Source organism: Notolepis coatsorum (genome assembly GCF_963971535.1).
Source record: "Notolepis coatsorum genome assembly, chromosome: 9".
In the NCBI taxonomy this organism is placed as follows: Eukaryota; Metazoa; Chordata; class Actinopteri; order Aulopiformes; family Paralepididae; genus Notolepis; species Notolepis coatsorum.
Window position 1 is genome coordinate 152,203,625 of NC_140173.1, and position 24,236 is coordinate 152,227,860.

General features: G+C 46.2%; 1 protein-coding gene across 1 annotated transcript in view; it reads right to left on the minus strand.

Annotated features, from left to right (window-relative positions):
• Positions 1–19,095, minus strand: part of LOC311234829 (apoptosis-stimulating of p53 protein 2-like) — a gene marked incomplete at its 5' end in the record, with an annotated part of 33,025 nt that extends 13,930 nt beyond the window's left edge. Inside the window, 6 exon segments of the mRNA XM_084322073.1 lie at positions 131–297; positions 4,592–4,725; positions 13,492–13,629; positions 17,925–18,070; positions 18,073–18,810; positions 19,038–19,095. Of these exon segments, the coding sequence (XP_084178199.1) occupies positions 131–297; positions 4,592–4,725; positions 13,492–13,629; positions 17,925–18,070; positions 18,073–18,810; positions 19,038–19,095 (1,381 nt within the window).
• Between the last annotated feature and the right edge of the window lie 5,141 nt (positions 19,096–24,236).

The window sequence follows — 24,236 nt, forward strand, 5'->3', positions numbered from 1 at the left end:
GAGGAACTGGGAGCACTGGGTGGTTACTGACCGTAGAGGAACTGGGAGCACTGGGTGGTTACTGACCGTAGAGGAACTGGGAGCACTGGGTTACTGACCGTAGAGGAACTGGGAGCACTGGGTTACTGACCGTAGAGGAACTGGGAGCACTGGGTGTAGCCGTCCTCCATCTCCTCACACTTGTCGGCGGCCGTCTGCATGTCGCTGTACGTCATGGCGAACACGGCGGCGCCGGACTCCACCAAGAACTTACACACCTGCACGTTGTTGCAGGAGGCGGCGCAGTGGAGGGGCGTCCTGAGGGAGAGGGGGGAGGGGGGGGGGGGGGAGAATTATTAAAGCCCTATCCGTCGCCGTTCGAATGCCACCTCACTCGACAAAATCCATTCGTCGGTTCTCGAGTCACATGGCCGGTTATGTTGTCAGGCGGCGTGCGACTTTGTACGACGTTGTGCGAGTGTCTCGGGTTACCACCCCCCCCCCCCCTGACTCCCCCCGAGGCTCTGGTTACCACCCCCCCCCCCCCCTGACTCCCCCCGAGGCTCTGGAACTGTCAATCGTTCGCTGATTTTTTGCGAAGATTATTATTGGACAGGGTTGTTTGTAGCCAATGAGTGTGGCTCTCCAATGATACCCCAGCTGGGGTTGTGGGAATCAGGGGATCTTAGGTGGAAATGTTACGAGCGAAAAAACAGGAAGTGAAAAATACACGGAATGCATTGCCGTCAATGAGGAAATGGATTACTGAGAACTTTTTTTCTTTTTTTTTTTTTACACACAGTTTACCAAAAATCGCTCTAAATCACACATTTCTGAACGGATATTTATGAACTTCGGACCTTTACTACACAATACTTCAGACTTCAGACCCACTGTGTTTTCCAGCTTATACCAATTTGCTTGGATATAATTATTTTGGATATTGCAACTACTACAGAAAAACGTGAGTATCACAATTACAAGTACAACTCAAGTTCAGCCCTATGTTACTCTATTTCATTAGCCCTAAAAGTGATTTGTCTTTATTGTGTAAGACACGTCAGAGTGTTATCTTTTAAAAGAGACCGGGCTTATGCATGTGCTATAAGGATAAAGTATAAAGATACACTTTGCTAAAAAGTATGCAGTCCTCAAGTTCAAGTAAAAAAAGAAAATGGCCGCTTTTCTGGGCGCATGTTATGTGGTTTCATACCCTGCAGGTTCCCAGAGGAACTGGAACCATCTCCTCTGCTGCCATATGATATGGAAGCATTATGCTTCCAAGGGGGGTTCACATGCCTTCGAGCAACACTGTACTTATTGTACTTATCTTATGCCTATCCTTATGTCTGTACGTTTACGTTTGCACTGCTTTCATTGTCTTTTATACCCTATTCTTAGGTCTGCACTTTATGCATCGTTTTTATTCTGTCGACTGTGTGCTGATTTTCATGCCCATGTTCATCTTGTGCCATTTGCTGTGGGACACTTTGGGCTGCGGTCCATGTGTGAAAGGTGCTATATAGATAAGAGTTATTCACATTTATTATTATTATTATATTGTAAAGAAATATTTAAGTCTCGACGGCGTTGCAAATGAGGGTGACCTTGGATTGTCCTTTTGGAGAAGGAATAAAGGTTTGAACGAGCCGGGGTCAGGGCTCAGCTCAGTTCAGTTCAGTTCTTTTTGATTTTCGGGTTTTGGACACATAACAACGGTCATTCCATAAATCGCCAACGTTTTACCAGCTGCTATTGCAGCGTTGTCCAATGGACCTATCTCAAACCCTGCCTCTTTTCTTGATCCTCCAATCACAACTGTCGCTTACCAAACTTGGTTTGTCCGAGGTAAGCGACAGTTGTGATTGGAGGATCAAGAAAAGAGGGCGGGGTTTGAGATAGGTCCATTGTCCGAAAAGGGATACACATTACATACATATAGTACACATTACATACATATAGTACACATTACATACATATATACATATAGTACACATTACATACATATAGTACACATTACATACATATAGTACACATTACATACATATAGTACACATTACATACATATAGTACACATTACAGTACACGTTACATTACATACATATAGTACACATTACATACATATAGTACACATTACATACATATAGTACACATTACATACATATAGTACACATTACATACATATAGTACACATTACAGTACACGTTACATTACATACATATAGTACACATTACATACATATAGTACACATTACATACATATAGTACACATTACATACATATAGTACACATTACAGTACACGTTACATTACATACATATAGTACACATTACATACATATAGTACACATTACATACATATAGTACACATTACATACATATAGTACACATTACATACATATAGTACACATTACATACATATAGTACACATTACAGTACACGTTACATTACATACATATAGTACACATTACATACATATAGTACACATTACATACATATAGTACACATTACATACATATAGTACACATTACATACATATAGTACACATTACATACATATAGTACACATTACAGTACACGTTACATTACATACATATAGTACACATTACATACATATAGTACACATGTACACATTACATACATATAGTACACATTACATACATATAGTACACATTACATACATATAGTACACATTACATACATATAGTACACATTACATACATATAGTACACATTACAGTACACGTTACATTACATACATATAGTACACATTACATACATATAGTACACATTACATACATATAGTACACATTACATACATATAGTACACATTACAGTACACGTTACATTACATACATATAGTACACATTACATACATATAGTACACATTACATACATATAGTACACATTACATACATATAGTACACATTACATACATATAGTACACATTACAGTACACGTTACATTACATACATATAGTACACATTACATACATATAGTACACATTACATACATATAGTACACATTACATACATATAGTACACATTACAGTACACGTTACATTACATACATATAGTACACATTACATACATATAGTACACATTACATACATATAGTACACATTACATACATATAGTACACATTACATACATATAGTACACATTACAGTACACGTTACATTACATACATATAGTACACATTACATACATATAGTACACATTACATACATATAGTACACATTACATACATATAGTACACATTACAGTACATGTTACATTACATACATATAGTACACATTACATACATATAGTACACATTACATACATATAGTACACATTACATATAGTACACATTACATACATATAGTACACATTACAGTACACGTTACATTACATACATATAGTACACATTACATACATATAGTACACATTACATACATATAGTACACATTACATACATATAGTACACATTACATACATATAGTACACATTACATACATATAGTACACATTACAGTACACGTTACATTACATACATATAGTACACATTACATACATATAGTACACATTACATACATATAGTACACATATAGTACACATTACATACATATAGTACACATTACATACATATAGTACACATTACATACATATAGTACACATTACAGTACACGTTACATTACATACATATAGTACACATTACATACATATAGTACACATTACATACATATAGTACACATTACATACATATAGTACACATTACAGTACACGTTACATTACATACATATAGTACACATTACATACATATAGTACACATTACATACATATAGTACACATTACATACATATAGTACACATTACATACATATAGTACACATTACAGTACACGTTACATTACATACATATAGTACACATTACATACATATAGTACACATTACATACATATAGTACACATTACATACATATAGTACACATTACATACATATAGTACACATTACATACATATAGTACACATTACAGTACACGTTACATTACATACATATAGTACACATTACATACATATAGTACACATTACATACATATAGTACACATTACATACATATAGTACACATTACATACATATAGTACACATTACATACATATAGTACACATTACAGTACACGTTACATTACATACATATAGTACACATTACATACATATAGTACACATTACATACATATTACATACATATAGTACACATTACATACATATAGTACACATTACATACATATAGTACACATTACATACATATAGTACACATTACAGTACACGTTACATTACATACAAAATACATGACATTTAAATTAATTAATTGTTAATTAAATGCAATTAAAGCTCTTCTTCCCTTCTGTACCTATCAAAAATGAGATTTTTTTTGGTCTAGATTTGAATTGATTTATGGGGTCAGGGGTTAGGGGTTAAAGTCAGGGGTCAGGGGTTAGTGGTTAAAGTCAGGGGTCAGGGGTTAAAGTCAGGGGTTAGTGGTTAAAGTCAGGGGTCAGGGTCAGGGGTTAAAGTCAGGGGTCAGGGGTTAGGGTCAGCGGTTAGGGTCAGGGGTTAAAGTCAGGGGTCAGGGGAACCTACCAGCCGTCGCTGTCGGCAGCGTTCACGTTGACCCCGAACTGCACCAGGAACTTGACGATCTCTGTGTGCCCGGCGCAGACGGCGTTGTGCAGCGCCGTGATGCCCTCGTCGTTGGGCAGGCTGGGGTCCGCCACCTGGTGGAGGGGAGGGGGAGCGCAGGAGGGACACGTTACATCTCTATTACCGTACATTTTACTGTATATTACCGTATATATATATATTTGGCTGTATATTTTAGAATGTATATACATATCTTAGAATGTATATCCTTGACTGTATTTGTATTCTTATTTTTAATAGTTGACTACCTAAATGTTTATTGTTGGGCGATCTCAGGGTGCTGAACTCCCCCCTGTGGATCAATAAAGTACTTATATTCTATACTATACTATTCTATACTATTATATACTATTCTATACTATACTCTTCTATACACGTAGCTAGTAAAACTATGAATGAATGAATGATCACATGACGCTGCCCAGTCCACATGGCTTACAAGACGACTACATTAGGAAAGCATCGAGAAGAAAGATATCTTTCAGGAGAAACCAGGAATAACACAGGAATGATGGCACTCCATGTTTGGACATGTTCATCGCTCTGCCTCTGTGCAGCCACCACCACGGTGGAGATGTGCTTTCAAGTCAATCAAGATGATGTGCTTTCAGTGCAGAGCTTCAGCTTTAAAGGAACACTCCGACATTTTGGGAAATTAGCTTATTTGCCATCTACCCTGGAGTTAGACAAGAAGATGCATACCTTTTTCTTCTCTGTGCATGCAGTAGGAGTAGGAAGACGTTGGGAACTATAGGCTAATGGAGGAACCTACTTCCAGTGACTGACGCTAAGCTAGGCTAACGGTGCGCGTCTTCCTACTCCTACTGCATGCACAGAGAAGAAAAAGGTCTGCATCTTCTTGTCTAACTCCAGGGTAGATGGCAAATAAGCTAATTTCCCAAAATGTTCCTTTAAGTTGAGGGTATTTCCATCCAAATCAGATGATGAACAGCGTAGGGGTTACAACACCGTCCATTTGAAGCTGAAACTCTGCACTTAAAGCACATCTTCAAGTCCACTGTGGTGGTGCACAGAGCCAGAAGAAGTGTGTCAACGTCCAAATATGTATCTATGGACCCGACTGTACCTACCAGTACTAGAATATCATTAAACAATTAATTTACAGGAACAAGGGCGCCGTCAACAGAGTTTATTACCGTAATTTTCGCACTTTAAGGCGCACCTGAATATAAGCTGCAGCAGCTAAATTGAATGATGTGTACATATATAAGCCGCAGGTGTTTTAATGTTTAATTACAGTCTTCCCACCAGCATTGGGACACAATACTGTCGGACAAATAACAATAATTAACTCATTTACAAGTTGTATTAAGTTTAGCAAATAAGGGAACAGATAAATAACATTTCAATGCAGTCAAAAAAGCAATATTTCGATTTTTACATTTTCGGGTTTGGTCACGTCGAGTCACATAATAAGCCGCACCGTAGGGGGAGCTCCAGTAGCTCACCACGTACCGCGAGTGCTATTTCAGCGCCGTGGACAACCGTGCTCGTCACGGATCTGGGGCTGAGCGAGTTCGAATCCCGGACTGCAGCCGTGCCTTTCCCAGAGTGTCTTCCCCCCCATCTGAACCCCTTCAGCCTGTTTCTGTCGGTCGAACTTGACCAAGTATAAATGCGATAAACGTATAAAAGAGCCAGGGAAATGGCCAAAGTTTAAAAAAAAATTAAAATAAGCCGCACCGTTATATAAGCCGCAGGGTCGAAAAATGGGGGGAAAAAGGCGCGGCTTAAAGTCAGAAAATTACGGTAATTCAATCGAATCGTGCGCCAACATTACATATAACGCTGCATAACAATCTCCAAAGGGAGTAGGACATCGATTAGAAGGGTCTGCCGACCCTGAGACGACGGACACCATTACTGCCCCTGCTGTAGCTTCAACATGAACTCAGAGTGAGACGACAGACACCATTACTGCCCCTGCTGTAGCTTCAACATGAACTCAGAGTGAGACGACGGACACCATTACTGCCCCTGCTGTAGCTTCAACATGAACTCAGAGTGAGACGACGGACACCATTACTGCCCCTGCTGTAGCTTCAACATGAACTCAGAGTGAGACGACGGACACCATTACTGCCCCTGCTGTAGCTTCAACATGAACTCAGAGTGAGACGACGGACACCATTACTGCCCCCTGCTGTAGCTTCAACATGAACTCAGAGTGAGACGACGGACACCATTACTGCCCCCTGCTGTAGCTTCAACATGAACTCAGAGTGAGACAACGGACACCATTACTGCCCCTGCTGTAGCTTCAACATGAACTCAGAGTGAGACGACAGACACCATTACTGCCCCCTGCTGTAGCTTCAACATGAACTCAGAGTGAGACGACAGACACCATTACTGCCCCTGCTGTAGCTTCAACATGAACTCAGAGTGAGACGACAGACACCATTACTGCCCCTGCTGTAGCTTCAACATGAACTCAGAGTGAGACAACGGACACCATTACTGCCCCTGCTGTAGCTTCAACATGAACTCAGAGTGAGACGACAGACACCATTACTGCCCCCTGCTGTAGCTTCAACATGAACTCAGAGTGAGACGACAGACACCATTACTGCCCCCTGCTGTAGCTTCAACATGAACTCAGAGTGAGACGACGGACACCATTACTGCCCCCTGCTGTAGCTTCAACATGAACTCAGAGTGAGACGACGGACACCATTACTGCCCCCTGCTGTAGCTTCAACATGAACTCAGAGTGAGACGACGGACACCATTACTGCCCCCTGCTGTAGCTTCAACATGAACTCAGAGTGAGACGACGGACACCATTACTGCCCCCTGCTGTAGCTTCAACATGAACTCAGAGTGAGACGACGACGGACACCATTACTGCCCCTGCTGTAGCTTCAACATGAACTCAGAGTGAGACGACGGACACCATTACTGCCCCCTGCTGTAGCTTCAACATGAACTCAGAGTGAGACGACAGACACCATTACTGCCCCCTGCTGTAGCTTCAACATGAACTCAGAGTGAGACGACAGACACCATTACTGCCCCCTGCTGTAGCTTCAACATGAACTCAGAGTGAGACGACGGACACCATTACTGCCCCCTGCTGTAGCTTCAACATGAACTCAGAGTGAGACGACGGACACCATTACTGCCCCTGCTGTAGCTTCAACATGAACTCAGAGTGAGACGACGGACACCATTACTGCCCCCTGCTGTAGCTTCAACATGAACTCAGAGTGAGACGACGGACACCATTACTGCCCCCTGCTGTAGCTTCAACATGAACTCAGAGTGAGACGACAGACACCATTACTGCCCCTGCTGTAGCTTCAACATGAACTCAGAGTGAGACGACAGACACCATTACTGCCCCTGCTGTAGCTTCAACATGAACTCAGAGTGAGACGACGACGGACACCATTACTGCCCCTGCTGTAGCTTCAACATGAACTCAGAGTGAGACGACGGACACCATTACTGCCCCCTGCTGTAGCTTCAACATGAACTCAGAGTGAGACGACGACGGACACCATTACTGCCCCCTGCTGTAGCTTCAACATGAACTCAGAGTGAGACGACAGACACCATTACTGCCCCCTGCTGTAGCTTCAACATGAACTCAGAGTGAGACGACAGACACCATTACTGCCCCTGCTGTAGCTTCAACATGAACTCAGAGTGAGACGACGGACACCATTACTGCCCCCTGCTGTAGCTTCAACATGAACTCAGAGTGAGACGACAGACACCATTACTGCCCCCTGCTGTAGCTTCAACATGAACTCAGAGTGAGACGACGGACACCATTACTGCCCCCTGCTGTAGCTTCAACATGAACTCAGAGTGAGACGACGGACACCATTACTGCCCCTGCTGTAGCTTCAACATGAACTCAGAGTGAGACGACAGACACCATTACTGCCCCCTGCTGTAGCTTCAACATGAACTCAGAGTGAGACGACGGACACCATTACTGCCCCCTGCTGTAGCTTCAACATGAACTCAGAGTGAGACGACAGACACCATTACTGCCCCCTGCTGTAGCTTCAACATGAACTCAGAGTGAGACGACGGACACCATTACTGCCCCCTGCTGTAGCTTCAACATGAACTCAGAGTGAGACGACGGACACCATTACTGCCCCCTGCTGTAGCTTCAACATGAACTCAGAGTGAGACGACAGACACCATTACTGCCCCCTGCTGTAGCTTCAACATGAACTCAGAGTGAGACGACGGACACCATTACTGCCCCCTGCTGTAGCTTCAACATGAACTCAGAGTGAGACGACGGACACCATTACTGCCCCCTGCTGTAGCTTCAACATGAACTCAGAGTGAGACGACGGACACCATTACTGCCCCTGCTGTAGCTTCAACATGAACTCAGAGTGAGACGACAGACACCATTACTGCCCCCTGCTGTAGCTTCAACATGAACTCAGAGTGAGACGATGACGGACACCATTACTGCCCCTGCTGTAGCTTCAACATGAACTCAGAGTGAGAGGACGACGGACACCATTACTGCCCCCTGCTGTAGCTTCAACATGAACTCAGAGTGAGACGACGGACACCATTACTGCCCCTGCTGTAGCTTCAACATGAACTCAGAGTGAGACGACGGACACCATTACTGCCCCTGCTGTAGCTTCAACATGAACTCAGAGTGAGACGACGGACACCATTACTGCCCCTGCTGTAGCTTCAACATGAACTCAGAGTGAGACGACGGACACCATTACTGCCCCTGCTGTAGCTTCAACATGAACTCAGAGTGAGACGACGACGGACACCATTACTGCCCCTGCTGTAGCTTCAACATGAACTCAGAGTGAGACGACGACGGACACCATTACTGCCCCCTGCTGTAGCTTCAACATGAACTCAGAGTGAGACGACGGACACCATTACTGCCCCTGCTGTAGCTTCAACATGAACTCAGAGTGAGACGACAGACACCATTACTGCCCCTGCTGTAGCTTCAACATGAACTCAGAGTGAGACGACAGACGGACACCATTACTGCCCCCTGCTGTAGCTTCAACATGAACTCAGAGTGAGACGACAGACACCATTACTGCCCCCTGCTGTAGCTTCAACATGAACTCAGAGTGAGACGACAGACACCATTACTGCCCCTGCTGTAGCTTCAACATGAACTCAGAGTGAGACGACGGACACCATTACTGCCCCCTGCTGTAGCTTCAACATGAACTCAGAGTGAGACGACAGACACCATTACTGCCCCTGCTGTAGCTTCAACATGAACTCAGAGTGAGACGACGGACACCATTACTGCCCCTGCTGTAGCTTCAACATGAACTCAGAGTGAGACGACAGACACCATTACTGCCCCTGCTGTAGCTTCAACATGAACTCAGAGTGAGACGACAGACACCATTACTGCCCCCTGCTGTAGCTTCAACATGAACTCAGAGTGAGACAACTGACACCATTACTGCCCCCTGCTGTAGCTTCAACATGAACTCAGAGTGAGACGACGGACACCATTACTGCCCCTGCTGTAGCTTCAACATGAACTCAGAGTGAGACGACAGACACCATTACTGCCCCCTGCTGTAGCTTCAACATGAAATCAGAGTGAGACGACGGACACCATTACTGCCCCTGCTGTAGCTTCAACATGAACTCAGAGTGAGACGACAGACACCATTACTGCCCCTGCTGTAGCTTCAACATGAACTCAGAGTGAGACGACGGACACCATTACTGCCCCTGCTGTAGCTTCAACATGAACTCAGAGTGAGACGACGGACACCATTACTGCCCCTGCTGTAGCTTCAACATGAACTCAGAGTGAGACGACAGACACCATTACTGCCCCCTGCTGTAGCTTCAACATGAACTCAGAGTGAGACGACGGACACCATTACTGCCCCTGCTGTAGCTTCAACATGAACTCAGAGTGAGACGACAGACACCATTACTGCCCCCTGCTGTAGCTTCAACATGAACTCAGAGTGAGACGACGGACACCATTACTGCCCCTGCTGTAGCTTCAACATGAACTCAGAGTGAGACGACAGACACCATTACTGCCCCCTGCTGTAGCTTCAACATGAACTCAGAGTGAGACGACGGACACCATTACTGCCCCTGCTGTAGCTTCAACATGAACTCAGAGTGAGACGACGGACACCATTACTGCCCCCTGCTGTAGCTTCAACATGAACTCAGAGTGAGACGACGGACACCATTACTGCCCCCTGCTGTAGCTTCAACATGAACTCAGAGTGAGACGACGGACACCATTACTGCCCCCTGCTGTAGCTTCAACATGAACTCAGAGTGAGACGACGGACACCATTACTGCCCCTGCTGTAGCTTCAACATGAACTCAGAGTGAGACGACGGACACCATTACTGCCCCCTGCTGTAGCTTCAACATGAACTCAGAGTGAGACGACGGACACCATTACTGCCCCTGCTGTAGCTTCAACATGAACTCAGAGTGAGACGACGGACACCATTACTGCCCCTGCTGTAGCTTCAACATGAACTCAGAGTGAGACGACGGACACCATTACTGCCCCTGCTGTAGCTTCAACATGAACTCAGAGTGAGACGACAGACACCATTACTGCCCCCTGCTGTAGCTTCAACATGAACTCAGAGTGAGACGACGGACACCATTACTGCCCCCTGCTGTAGCTTCAACATGAACTCAGAGTGAGACGACAGACACCATTACTGCCCCTGCTGTAGCTTCAACATGAACTCAGAGTGAGACGACGGACACCATTACTGCCCCCTGCTGTAGCTTCAACATGAACTCAGAGCGAGACGACGGACACCATTACTGCCCCTGCTGTAGCTTCAACATGAACTCAGAGTGAGACGACAGACACCATTACTGCCCCTGCTGTAGCTTCAACATGAACTCAGAGTGAGACGACGGACACCATTACTGCCCCTGCTGTAGCTTCAACATGAACTCAGAGTGAGACGACGGACACCATTACTGCCCCCTGCTGTAGCTTCAACATGAACTCAGAGTGAGACGACAGACACCATTACTGCCCCTGCTGTAGCTTCAACATGAACTCAGAGTGAGACGACGGACACCATTACTGCCCCTGCTGTAGCTTCAACATGAACTCAGAGTGAGACGACAGACACCATTACTGCCCCCTGCTGTAGCTTCAACATGAAATCAGAGTGAGACGACAGACACCATTACTGCCCCTGCTGTAGCTTCAACATGAACTCAGAGTGAGACGACGGACACCATTACTGCCCCCTGCTGTAGCTTCAACATGAACTCAGAGTGAGACGACGGACACCATTACTGCCCCTGCTGTAGCTTCAACATGAACTCAGAGTGAGACGACAGACACCATTACTGCCCCCTGCTGTAGCTTCAACATGAACTCAGAGTGAGACGACGGACACCATTACTGCCCCCTGCTGTAGCTTCAACATGAACTCAGAGTGAGACGACGGACACCATTACTGCCCCCTGCTGTAGCTTCAACATGAACTCAGAGTGAGACGACAGACACCATTACTGCCCCTGCTGTAGCTTCAACATGAACTCAGAGTGAGACGACAGACACCATTACTGCCCCCTGCTGTAGCTTCAACATGAACTCAGAGTGAGACGACAGACACCATTACTGCCCCCTGCTGTAGCTTCAACATGAACTCAGAGTGAGACGACGGACACCATTACTGCCCCCTGCTGTAGCTTCAACATGAACTCAGAGTGAGACGACAGACACCATTACTGCCCCCTGCTGTAGCTTCAACATGAACTCAGAGTGAGACGACAGACACCATTACTGCCCCTGCTGTAGCTTCAACATGAACTCAGAGTGAGACGACAGACACCATTACTGCCCCTGCTGTAGCTTCAACATGAACTCAGAGTGAGACGACAGACACCATTACTGCCCCCTGCTGTAGCTTCAACATGAACTCAGAGTGAGACGACGGACACCATTACTGCCCCCTGCTGTAGCTTCAACATGAACTCAGAGTGAGACGACGGACACCATTACTGCCCCCTGCTGTAGCTTCAACATGAACTCAGAGTGAGACGACGGACACCATTACTGCCCCTGCTGTAGCTTCAACATGAACTCAGAGTGAGACGACGGACACCATTACTGCCCCTGCTGTAGCTTCAACATGAACTCAGAGTGAGACGACGGACACCATTACTGCCCCTGCTGTAGCTTCAACATGAACTCAGAGTGAGACGACGGACACCATTACTGCCCCTGCTGTAGCCAAATACAGAAGGGAGCTAATGATGCTAATGATGGAGCATCGCCGTCGGCCGTGTGATAGTAAAGGGTTAACCTTCTGTCGTGTTTTGTTAACCTTCTGTGGGGTTTTGTTAAAAATAAGTGTTAAATAGCTCTACACTCCGACAGCCATCACTGATATATTTCCGACAATTAGTTACACTTTCTTGGAATTTTGGAATTTCTTGACTCAGAACAATGTTATCATGGATGAACAAAAACGTTCAATGGTTGAACGGTTGATTTTTTTTAGCGATCTGAATTCATATTTCATCAACCGAGTCTACCGTTGGAAAATCAGCCACCCCAGGCGCTCAGATGTGAAAAAAGCGCCCCCTATCGTCTCCCAGATGGTAATTCACCCTTTTGGATTGGACTCAATGAAAATGAATGAGAAAAAAAAAACCCGGACTCCACATTTTACTTCTCACTCATGTAACCGGGGGGTCGATCAGCTTCATGCTGGAGCCTCAGAGCAGCAGGGATTATGTGTTTTTACAGTAATCAATTAAATTAACCGACAGTATACACGTGGGATCAATAAAAGGATCGATTTTTTCGAATGGCGCTCACCTCGTAGATGATCCTCTGGACCAGGTCGAACTCTCCCTCCAGAGACGAGTCCAGCAGCAGGGCCAGGGGGTTGAACTTGACCCGCATGCCGTGCTCGATGCGCTCCGAGCCCGTCTTGCGCAGGTTGGTCCTCTTGCCCTGAGAGCCACAGAACAACAGCGGCGGGTGAGGAGAGGGAGGAGGCGCACACTGATGACCTCACAGAGAGGAGAGGCGCACACTGATGACCTCACAGAGAGGAGAGGGAGGAGGCGCACACTGATGACCTCACAGAGAGGAGAGAGAGGAGGAGCACACTGATGACCTCACAGAGAGGAGAGAGAGGAGGCGCACACTGATGACCTCACAGAGAACTAGGGCCGAGCCCAAACGTTCGCACCTCCGTTCGTTCCGTTGGCATTCGAATTCTAAATCAACATTTGAATTTTTTATTTTTAATCAAATGTAAAAAAAAAAATGATGTAAGGGATAATGTATGTACAAGGTCATTGTCGCAAAATAATTGACCGACACGGAGTTTAGAATACCGAGGCTCCTCGCCGAGGTGTTCTAAACGTAGTGAAGGTCAGTTGTGTTATTTATACATTATCCCGCTTATTACATGGCTAACTTACTAACAATTAGGGCTGTCCCCGACTAAGGATTTGGATGGTCGACTAGGATTGGCCAAAATTTGACGTTAGTCGACTATTGGTTTTTCTTTAAAAAAAAAATTAAAACTTATTTTTTTTTACATTTTGTTATCATTCCATTTGGGCTGTGGGGGGTGCTTAATGTCTGAAGGAGTCGACTGAAGGCTTCTTGTCCTCAGTGCAAAAGCATGCAATTGGTCCACTGATGGATACATCTTGATATTTGTCTAGTGTGTTCATTAGATGAGTGAAATCCTCTTTCAGTGCCTCTGTGCCTGTTTTCTTAGGCAGTTAGCCTCTGGTATGCGTGCCATTAGCGTTAGCCACGCTTCTAGGCCTCTTTTCTTTTGGAAAAAACTATATAAAAAAATATATATTAAAAAAAAAAAAAAAAAATGTTTATTATATTCGACTAAGAGGTTGGCCAGTCGACTACGGCTCCTTTCGACCAATTAGTAGACTAATCGATTAATAGGAGTCAGCCCTACTAACAATATACCTAATTCATTTTACACCATCGACAAGACGAGATCAAATGCAGACGCAGTTGTCCTGTGGCTCCGCTGTCATTATTATCGCCGGCAGCCGGCAGGTGTGTCTGATTGCACTGATGCAGTGTGTGTCAGTGGGCTTGATTGCTCCAGCTGCGAACAGCGGCCATTATTGCTCGGTTGCCCCTGGCAGCGGTCCGTTATCGAGTAATAACGGACCGCTGCTATGGGCAACCGAGCGCTATTGACCAATCACAATCAAGCATTTCGGCGAATGTTAAAACGCCATGTAATAAATATATATATATTTTTGTATGCGTCTATTCATTCTGTTTAAAAATTGGGTTTTTCTTCACAGTTGCAGATAAAGATTAGGCAACACTAATATTATAGTATTAAAAACTGATGAGTTATATTCATTAAGCTGTTAAGCTGTAAGCCAATTGGGGGACCCTGCTTTTCTTTATCATAAATCGATCAATAGAGACCGTATTAGATCCCCAATTATCATATCGTGGGGTATCATTGGAAAGCCACACTCATTGGCTACAACCCTGTCAGAGATGTCCGCAGGACTGGTGACCTCAAGAGGTGGAGAGCAACGCCTTCTACTTTTTCTCCTCCTTTTTCTGTATTTTTCTCCCATCCCAATTTTTTGTCGTTATGCCAATTCCCCCCCTCCCCTTCCTGGTCGTTGCGTGCATTTTCCCCCCACTGGTCGTCGGCCTAGGGAGCCCTGAAGACTATCACATGTCTCCTCCGATACATGCGGAGTCAGCCAGCCGCTTCTTTTCACCTGACAGCGCGGACTCTCACTGGGGAAGTGTAACGCGTGAGGAGGATCACACTACCTCCCCCAGACCCCCTCCCTCGCGGTGTGCAGGCGCCCCGACAGACCTGTAGGAGTCGCTGTTTTACAACGACCAGGATACACACCCCGCCGGCTTCCCACCCGCTGACTCTGCCAATTGTGCCAGTATTCGATACCAGTGTCTCTGCGGTGGTAGACAGAGGCTTAGTCCGCTGCGCTACCCAGCCACCTCAGCCACGCCTCTTCTACCTACGGAAACTTAAATGGGCTAAACTCCCACCGGGACTGATGGCACACTTCTACCACTGGAGTGCAGTAGTGTGCTCACCTTAGGGCTGTTTCCCCAAAGCCTGTTTTTGGGATTCGAAACTTTGTCAGGGTTTTTCTAACGGACGTTAGAACCTTCGTTTTTAATAAAAATAATAATAATAATAAATAAATAAAAATAATATTATTATAAAAAAAAAAATATCCTCAAACTAAATCCTCAATTTGAATAAAGTGATTCATCTGATTAAATTCGTTTTTTTTTTTTTTTTATTAAATCAACTTTCCAGACCCAGCCCAGGGAGAAGCCCCAGCCCAACTAAATCAATTAAATCAACTTTCTTTAATGAATATAACTCATCAGTTTCTTTTAATACTATAATATTAGTGTATCTTTATCTGCAACTGTGAAGAAAAACCCCATTGGTTTAAACAGAATTAATCGAAAAAAAAAATAAAGATATATATATATATATATATATTTTTTTAATTAAAATGTCTAATGTTGATTTAGAATTCGAATGCCAACGTAACGAACGAAGGTTAGAACGTTTGGGCTCAGCCCGATCACCTACGGACTGCTGGTGTGGTTCTCCAGCTGCACCAGGGCAGAGAAGGAGGCCCTCCACAGAGTGGTCAAGGCTGCGAGGAGGATCACTGGAGCTAGCCTCCCAGATGTCTCCACAGAGTGGTCAAGGCTGCGAGGAGGATCACTGGAGCTAGCCTCCCAGATGTCTCCACAGAGTGGTCAAGGCTGCGAGGAGGATCACTGGAGCTAGCCTCCCAGATGTCTCCACAGAGTGGTCAAGGCTGCGAGGAGGATCACTGGAGCTAGCCTCCCAGATGTCTCCACAGAGTGGTCAAGGCTGCGAGGAGGATCACTGGAGCTAGCCTCCCAGATGTCTCCACAGTCTTCACCTCCCGCTGCCCACGTCGTGTGAATAACATCCTACAGGACCAGTGCCACCCAGCACACCATCTCTTTCAACTGATGCCCTCTGGTCGAAGGTACAGATCCATCCAGTCCGGTACCAGCAGACTGACCAACAGCCTCTATCCACGGGCTGTCAGGCGGCTCAACGATCAACTTGCCCCCCCCCACCCCCTCGCACCCCGTCCCCGTCCCCAACCCCCAGTGACATAACTCCCACTTCTCCATTACAACAATAACTGTGAACCGGACTTGCATTGCTGCACTATACACTATTCCATCCATTGCAAGTCAACACCCCCCCCCCCTCTCCTCTCCATCCTGTACTATTTATTGCACTAGCACTATTGCACTTTTGGACATTGTTATTATTGATATTATTATTATGTATTATGCTATATTCAGTATGTTTGTATGCCAGTGGTGGTGCTCTAAACTAAATTTCGTTGTACCAACAATGACAATAAAGATTCTATTCTATTCTACAATGCTATTTTTTGATTCCACATATTTATGCGTTTCCTGTAAAAACAGGAAGCTAGGGAGGGGCAGTAGCCAATAGCGCTGATTGTGCGCTACGGTCGAGCCATTAGCTAGCAGGCTAATGTTAAGCGACGTACGTTAGCGACGTTAGCTAGCAAGCTAACATAGAACACCACCACTACCAGCTATCCAATAGCGCTGAATGTGCATTAGTCTAGCAATACATTTTTTGTTGTTGTTGTTGTTGTGTGTTATGTGTTCTGTTTCTGTACTATATTGCACAAAATGTGGGACCCTCTCGAAAACGAGATACCGTATCGCAAGTGGTTTTCCCAATAAAGAATTCCAATATATTAGCTAGCAAGCTAATGTTAGCTAGCAGGCTAATGTTTAGCGACGTACGTTAGCAATGTTAGCTAGCGTGCTGACATAGAACACCACCACTACCAGCTAGCCAATAGCGCCGATTGTGCGTTACAGTCGAGCCATTAGCTAGCAGGCTAATGTTAGCGACGTACGTTAGCAAACGTTAGCTAGCAAGCTGACATAGAACACCACCACTACCAGCTAGCCAACAGCGCTGATTGTGCGTTACGGTCGATCCATTAGCTAGCAGGCTAATGTTAGCGACGTACGTTAGCAACGTTAGCTAGCGAGCTGACATAGAACACCACCACTACCAGCTAGCCAACAGCGCCGATTGTGCGTTACAGTCGAGCCATTAGCTAGTAGGCGATGTACGTTAGCAACGTTAGCTAGCGAGCTGACATAGAACACCACCACCGCGTGACTCGACGGTCTAAACCACTGATCCGTACCGGCGGCAGCGTGATCTGTCCGGTGACCTCGGGCGCCCTCATGCTGAAGGCGTCCTCGCCCGGACCCTCCTGCTCCGCTCCGCTGGGGTACGGGGGCGGGGGGTAGGGGGGGAACTCGTCCAGGAAGCCCTCCGGAGGCGCGGGGGGGGCAAGCCGGGGGGCGGCGTGGGGTCCCGCAGGCCGCCGCCGGCGGAGGGGGGCGGCGGGGGAGGGAAGAGGAGGAGGGCGTCGGCGTCCGGCCTGGGAGCCGGGTGGGTCGGGGGAGGAGGGGGGACGACGTCGTCGCTCTCGTGGATGCCGTGGCTCTGTTCGGCCACCGGGGGTGGGGCGGCGGGGGGGAGGAGGAGGAGGAGGGGGGCGGGGCCCGGCGGGCCTCCCTCTGAAGTCTGACCCGCCCCCTCCTCCTCCTCCTCCTCCTCCTCGGGGCCGATGGAGGGGGGCCCCGGGGCCGAGCCCTCCGTGGGCGTGGTGGGCGTGAGAGCCGTCTCCATGGCGGCCAGCGTGGTCTTCTGGTACAGCAGCTTCTGGAGGTTGGGCCCCGCCGGGCCCTCGGGCTCCGTGATGGAGCTGCGCTTCTTCAGGGGCCGCGGGGCGTTGTACAGCCTCTTCCTCAGGGCCTCCAGGTCCCCGTCGCTCTGCAGGTGGCGGTAGGGGTTGGAGATGAACGGGAGCAGCTTGGTGGGGCTGAGGGGCCGCGGGGCGCGCTCCGTCTCCGGCTGGGTGGTGGTGGGGGGGGCGCCGCTGCCCTCTGGTGGGCCGGGGCCTCCCTGCGTCTGGGCGTGGTCCACCTCTGACTCGGAGGGGGAGCCGTGCCGGTCCAGGTAGTAGGGGTTCTCTGGGTGCTGGGAGCCGCCGCCGCCGCCGGGGATGACCGGTTTACCGTACACTGGGAGGAGGAGGAGGAGGAGGAGAAGATTGTTTTATTGTTTTATTTTTAAAAAATTCTTAGAATATGAAGGACCGCAATGGAAATAAGCTGTAAGCTTTTTTTTTATAAATATATATATATATGTTTTTGTAGATTTTTATTGCGTTTTTACTACCGGGCAGAGAGAGAGGGAGGAGGAGGAAATGGGAGACAGAGCGGGGGAAGACATTCGGCAAAGAACGAACCCGGGTCGGCCGTGATGCGATGCAGCGCATTACGTGGTTCGCCACTTGGGGGCGCCATACACAATTTAAATGTATTTTTGCATATCCCTCCCACACAGTCCTCATATCCCTCCCAGTTACACACAGTCCTCATATCTCTCCTAGTTACACACAGTCCTCATATCTCTCCTAGTTACACACAGTCCTCATATCTCTCCTAGTTACACACAGTCCTCATATCCCTCCTAGTTACACACAGTCCTCATATCCCTCCTAGTTACACACAGTCCTCATATCCCCCCTAGTTACACACAGTCCTCATATCCCTCCTAGTTACACACAGTCCTCATATCCCTCCTAGTTACACACAGTCCTCATATCCCCCCTAGTTACACACAGTCCTCATATCTCTCCTAGTTACACACAGTCCTCATATCCCTCCTAGTTACACACAGTCCTCATATCCCTCCTAGTTACACACAGTCCTCATATCCCTCCTAGTTACACACAGTCCTCATATCTCTCCTAGTTACACACAGTCCTCATATCTCTCCTAGTTACACACAGTCCTCATATCCCTCCTAGTTACACACAGTCCTCATATCCCTCCTAGTTACACACAGTCCTCATATCTCTCCTAGTTACACACAGTCCTCATATCTCTCCTAGTTACACACAGTCCTCATATCCCCCCTAGTTACACACAGTCCTCATATCCCTCCTAGTTACACACAGTCCTCATATCCCTCCTAGTTACACACAGTCCTCACATCCCTCCTAGTTACACACAGTCCTCATATCTCTCCTAGTTACACACAGTCCTCATATCCCTCCTAGTTACACACAGTCCTCATATCTCTCCTAGTTACACACAGTCCTCATATCCCTCCTAGTTACACACAGTCCTCATATCTCTCCTAGTTACACACAGTCCTCATATCCCTCCTAGTTACACACAGTCCTCATATCCCTCCTAGTTACACACAGTCCTCATATCTCTCCTAGTTACACACAGTCCTCATATCCCTCCTAGTTACACACAGTCCTCATATCACTCCTAGTTACACGCAGTCCTCATATCCCTCCTAGTTACACACAGTCCTCATATCCCTCCTAGTTACACACAGTCCTCATATCCCTCCTAGTTACACACAGTCCTCATATCCCTCCTAGTTACACACAGTCCTCATATCTCTCCTAGTTACACACAGTCCTCATATCCTCCTAGTTACACACAGTCCTCATATCCCTCCTAGTTACACACAGTCCTCATATCCCTCCTAGTTACACACAGTCCTCATATCCCTCCTAGTTACACACAGTCCTCATATCTCTCCTAGTTACACACAGTCCTCATATCCCTCCTAGTTACACACAGTCCTCATATCCCTCCTAGTTACACACAGTCCTCATATCCCTCCTAGTTACACACAGTCCTCATATCTCTCCTAGTTACACACAGTCCTCATATCTCTCCTAGTTACACACAGTCCTCATATCCCTCCTAGTTACACACAGTCCTCATATCCCTCCTAGTTACACACAGTCCTCATATCCCTCCTAGTTACACACAGTCCTCATATCTCTCCTAGTTACACACAGTCCTCATATCTCTCCTAGTTACACACAGTCCTCATATCCCTCCTAGTTACACACAGTCCTCATATCCCTCCTAGTTACACACAGTCCTCATATCCCTCCTAGTTACACACAGTCCTCATATCTCTCCTAGTTACACACAGTCCTCATATCCCTCCTAGTTACACACAGTCCTCCTATCCCTCCTAGTTACACACAGTCCTCATATCTCTCCTAGTTACACACAGTCCTCATATCCCTCCTAGTTACACACAGTCCTCATATCTCTCCTAGTTACACACAGTCCTCATATCCCTCCTAGTTACACACAGTCCTCATATCTCTCCTAGTTACACACAGTCCTCATATCCCTCCTAGTTACACACAGTCCTCATATCCCTCCTAGTTACACACAGTCCTCATATCCCTCCTAGTTACACACAGTCCTCATATCCCTCCTAGTTACACACAGTCCTCATATCACTCCTAGTTACACACAGTCCTCATATCCCTCCTAGTTACACACAGTCCTCATATCCCTCCTAGTTACACACAGTCCTCATATCCCTCCTAGTTACACACAGTCCTCATATCCCTCCTAGTTACACACAGTCCTCATATCCCTCCTAGTTACACACAGTCCTCATATCCCTCCTAGTTACACACAGTCCTCATATCCCTCCTAGTTACACAGTCCTCATATCTCTCCTAGTTACACACAGTCCTCATATCTCTCCTAGTTACACACAGTCCTCATATCTCTCCTAGTTACACACAGTCCTCATATCTCTCCTAGTTACACACAGTCCTCATATCTCTCCTAGTTACACACAGTCCTCATATCTCTCCTAGTTACACACAGTCCTCATATCCCTCCTAGTTACACACAGTCCTCATATCTCTCCTAGTTACACACAGTCCTCATATCTCTCCTAGTTACACACAGTCCTCATATCCCTCCTAGTTACACACAGTCCTCATATCCCTCCTAGTTACACACAGTCCTCATATCTCTCCTAGTTACACACAGTCCTCATATCCCTCCTAGTTACACACAGTCCTCATATCCCTCCTAGTTACACACAGTCCTCATATCCCTCCTAGTTACACACAGTCCTCATATCCCTCCTAGTTACACACAGTCCTCATATCCCTCCTAGTTACACACAGTCCTCATATCCCTCCTAGTTACACACAGTCCTCATATCTCTCCTAGTTACACACAGTCCTCATATCCCTCCTAGTTACACACAGTCCTCATATCTCTCCTAGTTACACACAGTCCTCATATCCCTCCTAGTTACACACAGTCCTCATATCCCTCCTAGTTACACACAGTCCTCATATCTCTCCTAGTTACACACAGTCCTCATATCTCTCCTAGTTACACACAGTCCTCATATCCCTCCTAGTTACACACAGTCCTCATATCCCTCCTAGTTACACACAGTCCTCATATCCCTCCTAGTTACACACAGTCCTCATATCCCTCCTAGTTACACACAGTCCTCATATCTCTCCTAGTTACACACAGTCCTCATATCCCTCCTAGTTACACACAGTCCTCATATCTCTCCTAGTTACACACAGTCCTCATATCCCTCCTAGTTACACACAGTCCTCATATCTCTCCTAGTTACACACAGTCCTCATATCCCTCCTAGTTACACACAGTCCTCATATCCCTCCTAGTTACACACAGTCCTCATATCCCTCCTAGTTACACACAGTCCTCATATCCCTCCTAGTTACACACAGTCCTCATATCCTCCTAGTTACACACAGTCCTCATATCCCTCCTAGTTACACACAGTCCTCATATCCCTCCTAGTTACACACAGTCCTCATATCCCTCCTAGTTACACACAGTCCTCATATCCCTCCTAGTTACACACAGTCCTCATATCTCTCCTAGTTACACACAGTCCTCATATCCTCCTAGTTACACACAGTCCTCATATCCCTCCTAGTTACACACAGTCCTCATATCCCTCCTAGTTACACACAGTCCTCATATCCCTCCTAGTTACACACAGTCCTCATATCTCTCCTAGTTACACACAGTCCTCATATCCCTCCTAGTTACACACAGTCCTCATATCCCTCCTAGTTACACACAGTCCTCATATCCCTCCTAGTTACACACAGTCCTCATATCTCTCCTAGTTACACACAGTCCTCATATCTCTCCTAGTTACACACAGTCCTCATATCCCTCCTAGTTACACACAGTCCTCATATCCCTCCTAGTTACACACAGTCCTCATATCCCTCCTAGTTACACACAGTCCTCATATCTCTCCTAGTTACACACAGTCCTCATATCTCTCCTAGTTACACACAGTCCTCATATCCCTCCTAGTTACACACAGTCCTCATATCCCTCCTAGTTACACACAGTCCTCATATCCCTCCTAGTTACACACAGTCCTCATATCTCTCCTAGTTACACACAGTCCTCATATCCCTCCTAGTTACACACAGTCCTCATATCCCTCCTAGTTACACACAGTCCTCATATCTCTCCTAGTTACACACAGTCCTCATATCCCTCCTAGTTACACACAGTCCTCATATCCCTCCTAGTTACACACAGTCCTCATATCCCTCCTAGTTACACACAGTCCTCATATCCCTCCTAGTTACACACAGTCCTCATATCCCTCCTAGTTACACACAGTCCTCATATCCCTCCTAGTTACACACAGTCCTCATATCCCTCCTAGTTACACACAGTCCTCATATCCCTCCTAGTTACACACAGTCCTCATATCCCTCCTAGTTACACACAGTCCTCATATCCCTCCTAGTTACACACAGTCCTCATATCCCTCCTAGTTACACACAGTCCTCATATCCCTCCTAGTTACACACAGTCCTCATATCCCTCCTAGTTACACACAGTCCTCATATCCCTCCTAGTTACACACAGTCCTCATATCTCTCCTAGTTACACACAGTCCTCATATCCCTCCTAGTTACACACAGTCCTCATATCTCTCCTAGTTACACACAGTCCTCATATCTCTCCTAGTTACACACAGTCCTCATATCCCTCCTAGTTACACACAGTCCTCATATCTCTCCTAGTTACACACAGTCCTCATATCTCTCCTAGTTACACACAGTCCTCATATCTCTCCTAGTTACACACAGTCCTCATATCCCTCCTAGTTACACACAGTCCTCATATCTCTCCTAGTTACACACAGTCCTCATATCTCTCCTAGTTACACACAGTCCTCATATCCCTCCTAGTTACACACAGTCCTCATATCCCTCCTAGTTACACACAGTCCTCATATCCCTCCTAGTTACACACAGTCCTCATATCCCTCCTAGTTACACACAGTCCTCATATCCCTCCTAGTTACACACAGTCCTCATATCCCTCCTAGTTACACACAGTCCTCATATCCCTCCTAGTTACACACAGTCCTCATATCCCTCCTAGTTACACACAGTCCTCATATCCCTCCTAGTTACACACAGTCCTCATATCCCTCCTAGTTACACACAGTCCTCATATCCCTCCTAGTTACACACAGTCCTCATATCCCTCCTAGTTACACACAGTCCTCATATCCCTCCTAGTTACACACAGTCCTCATATCTCTCCTAGTTACACACAGTCCTCATATC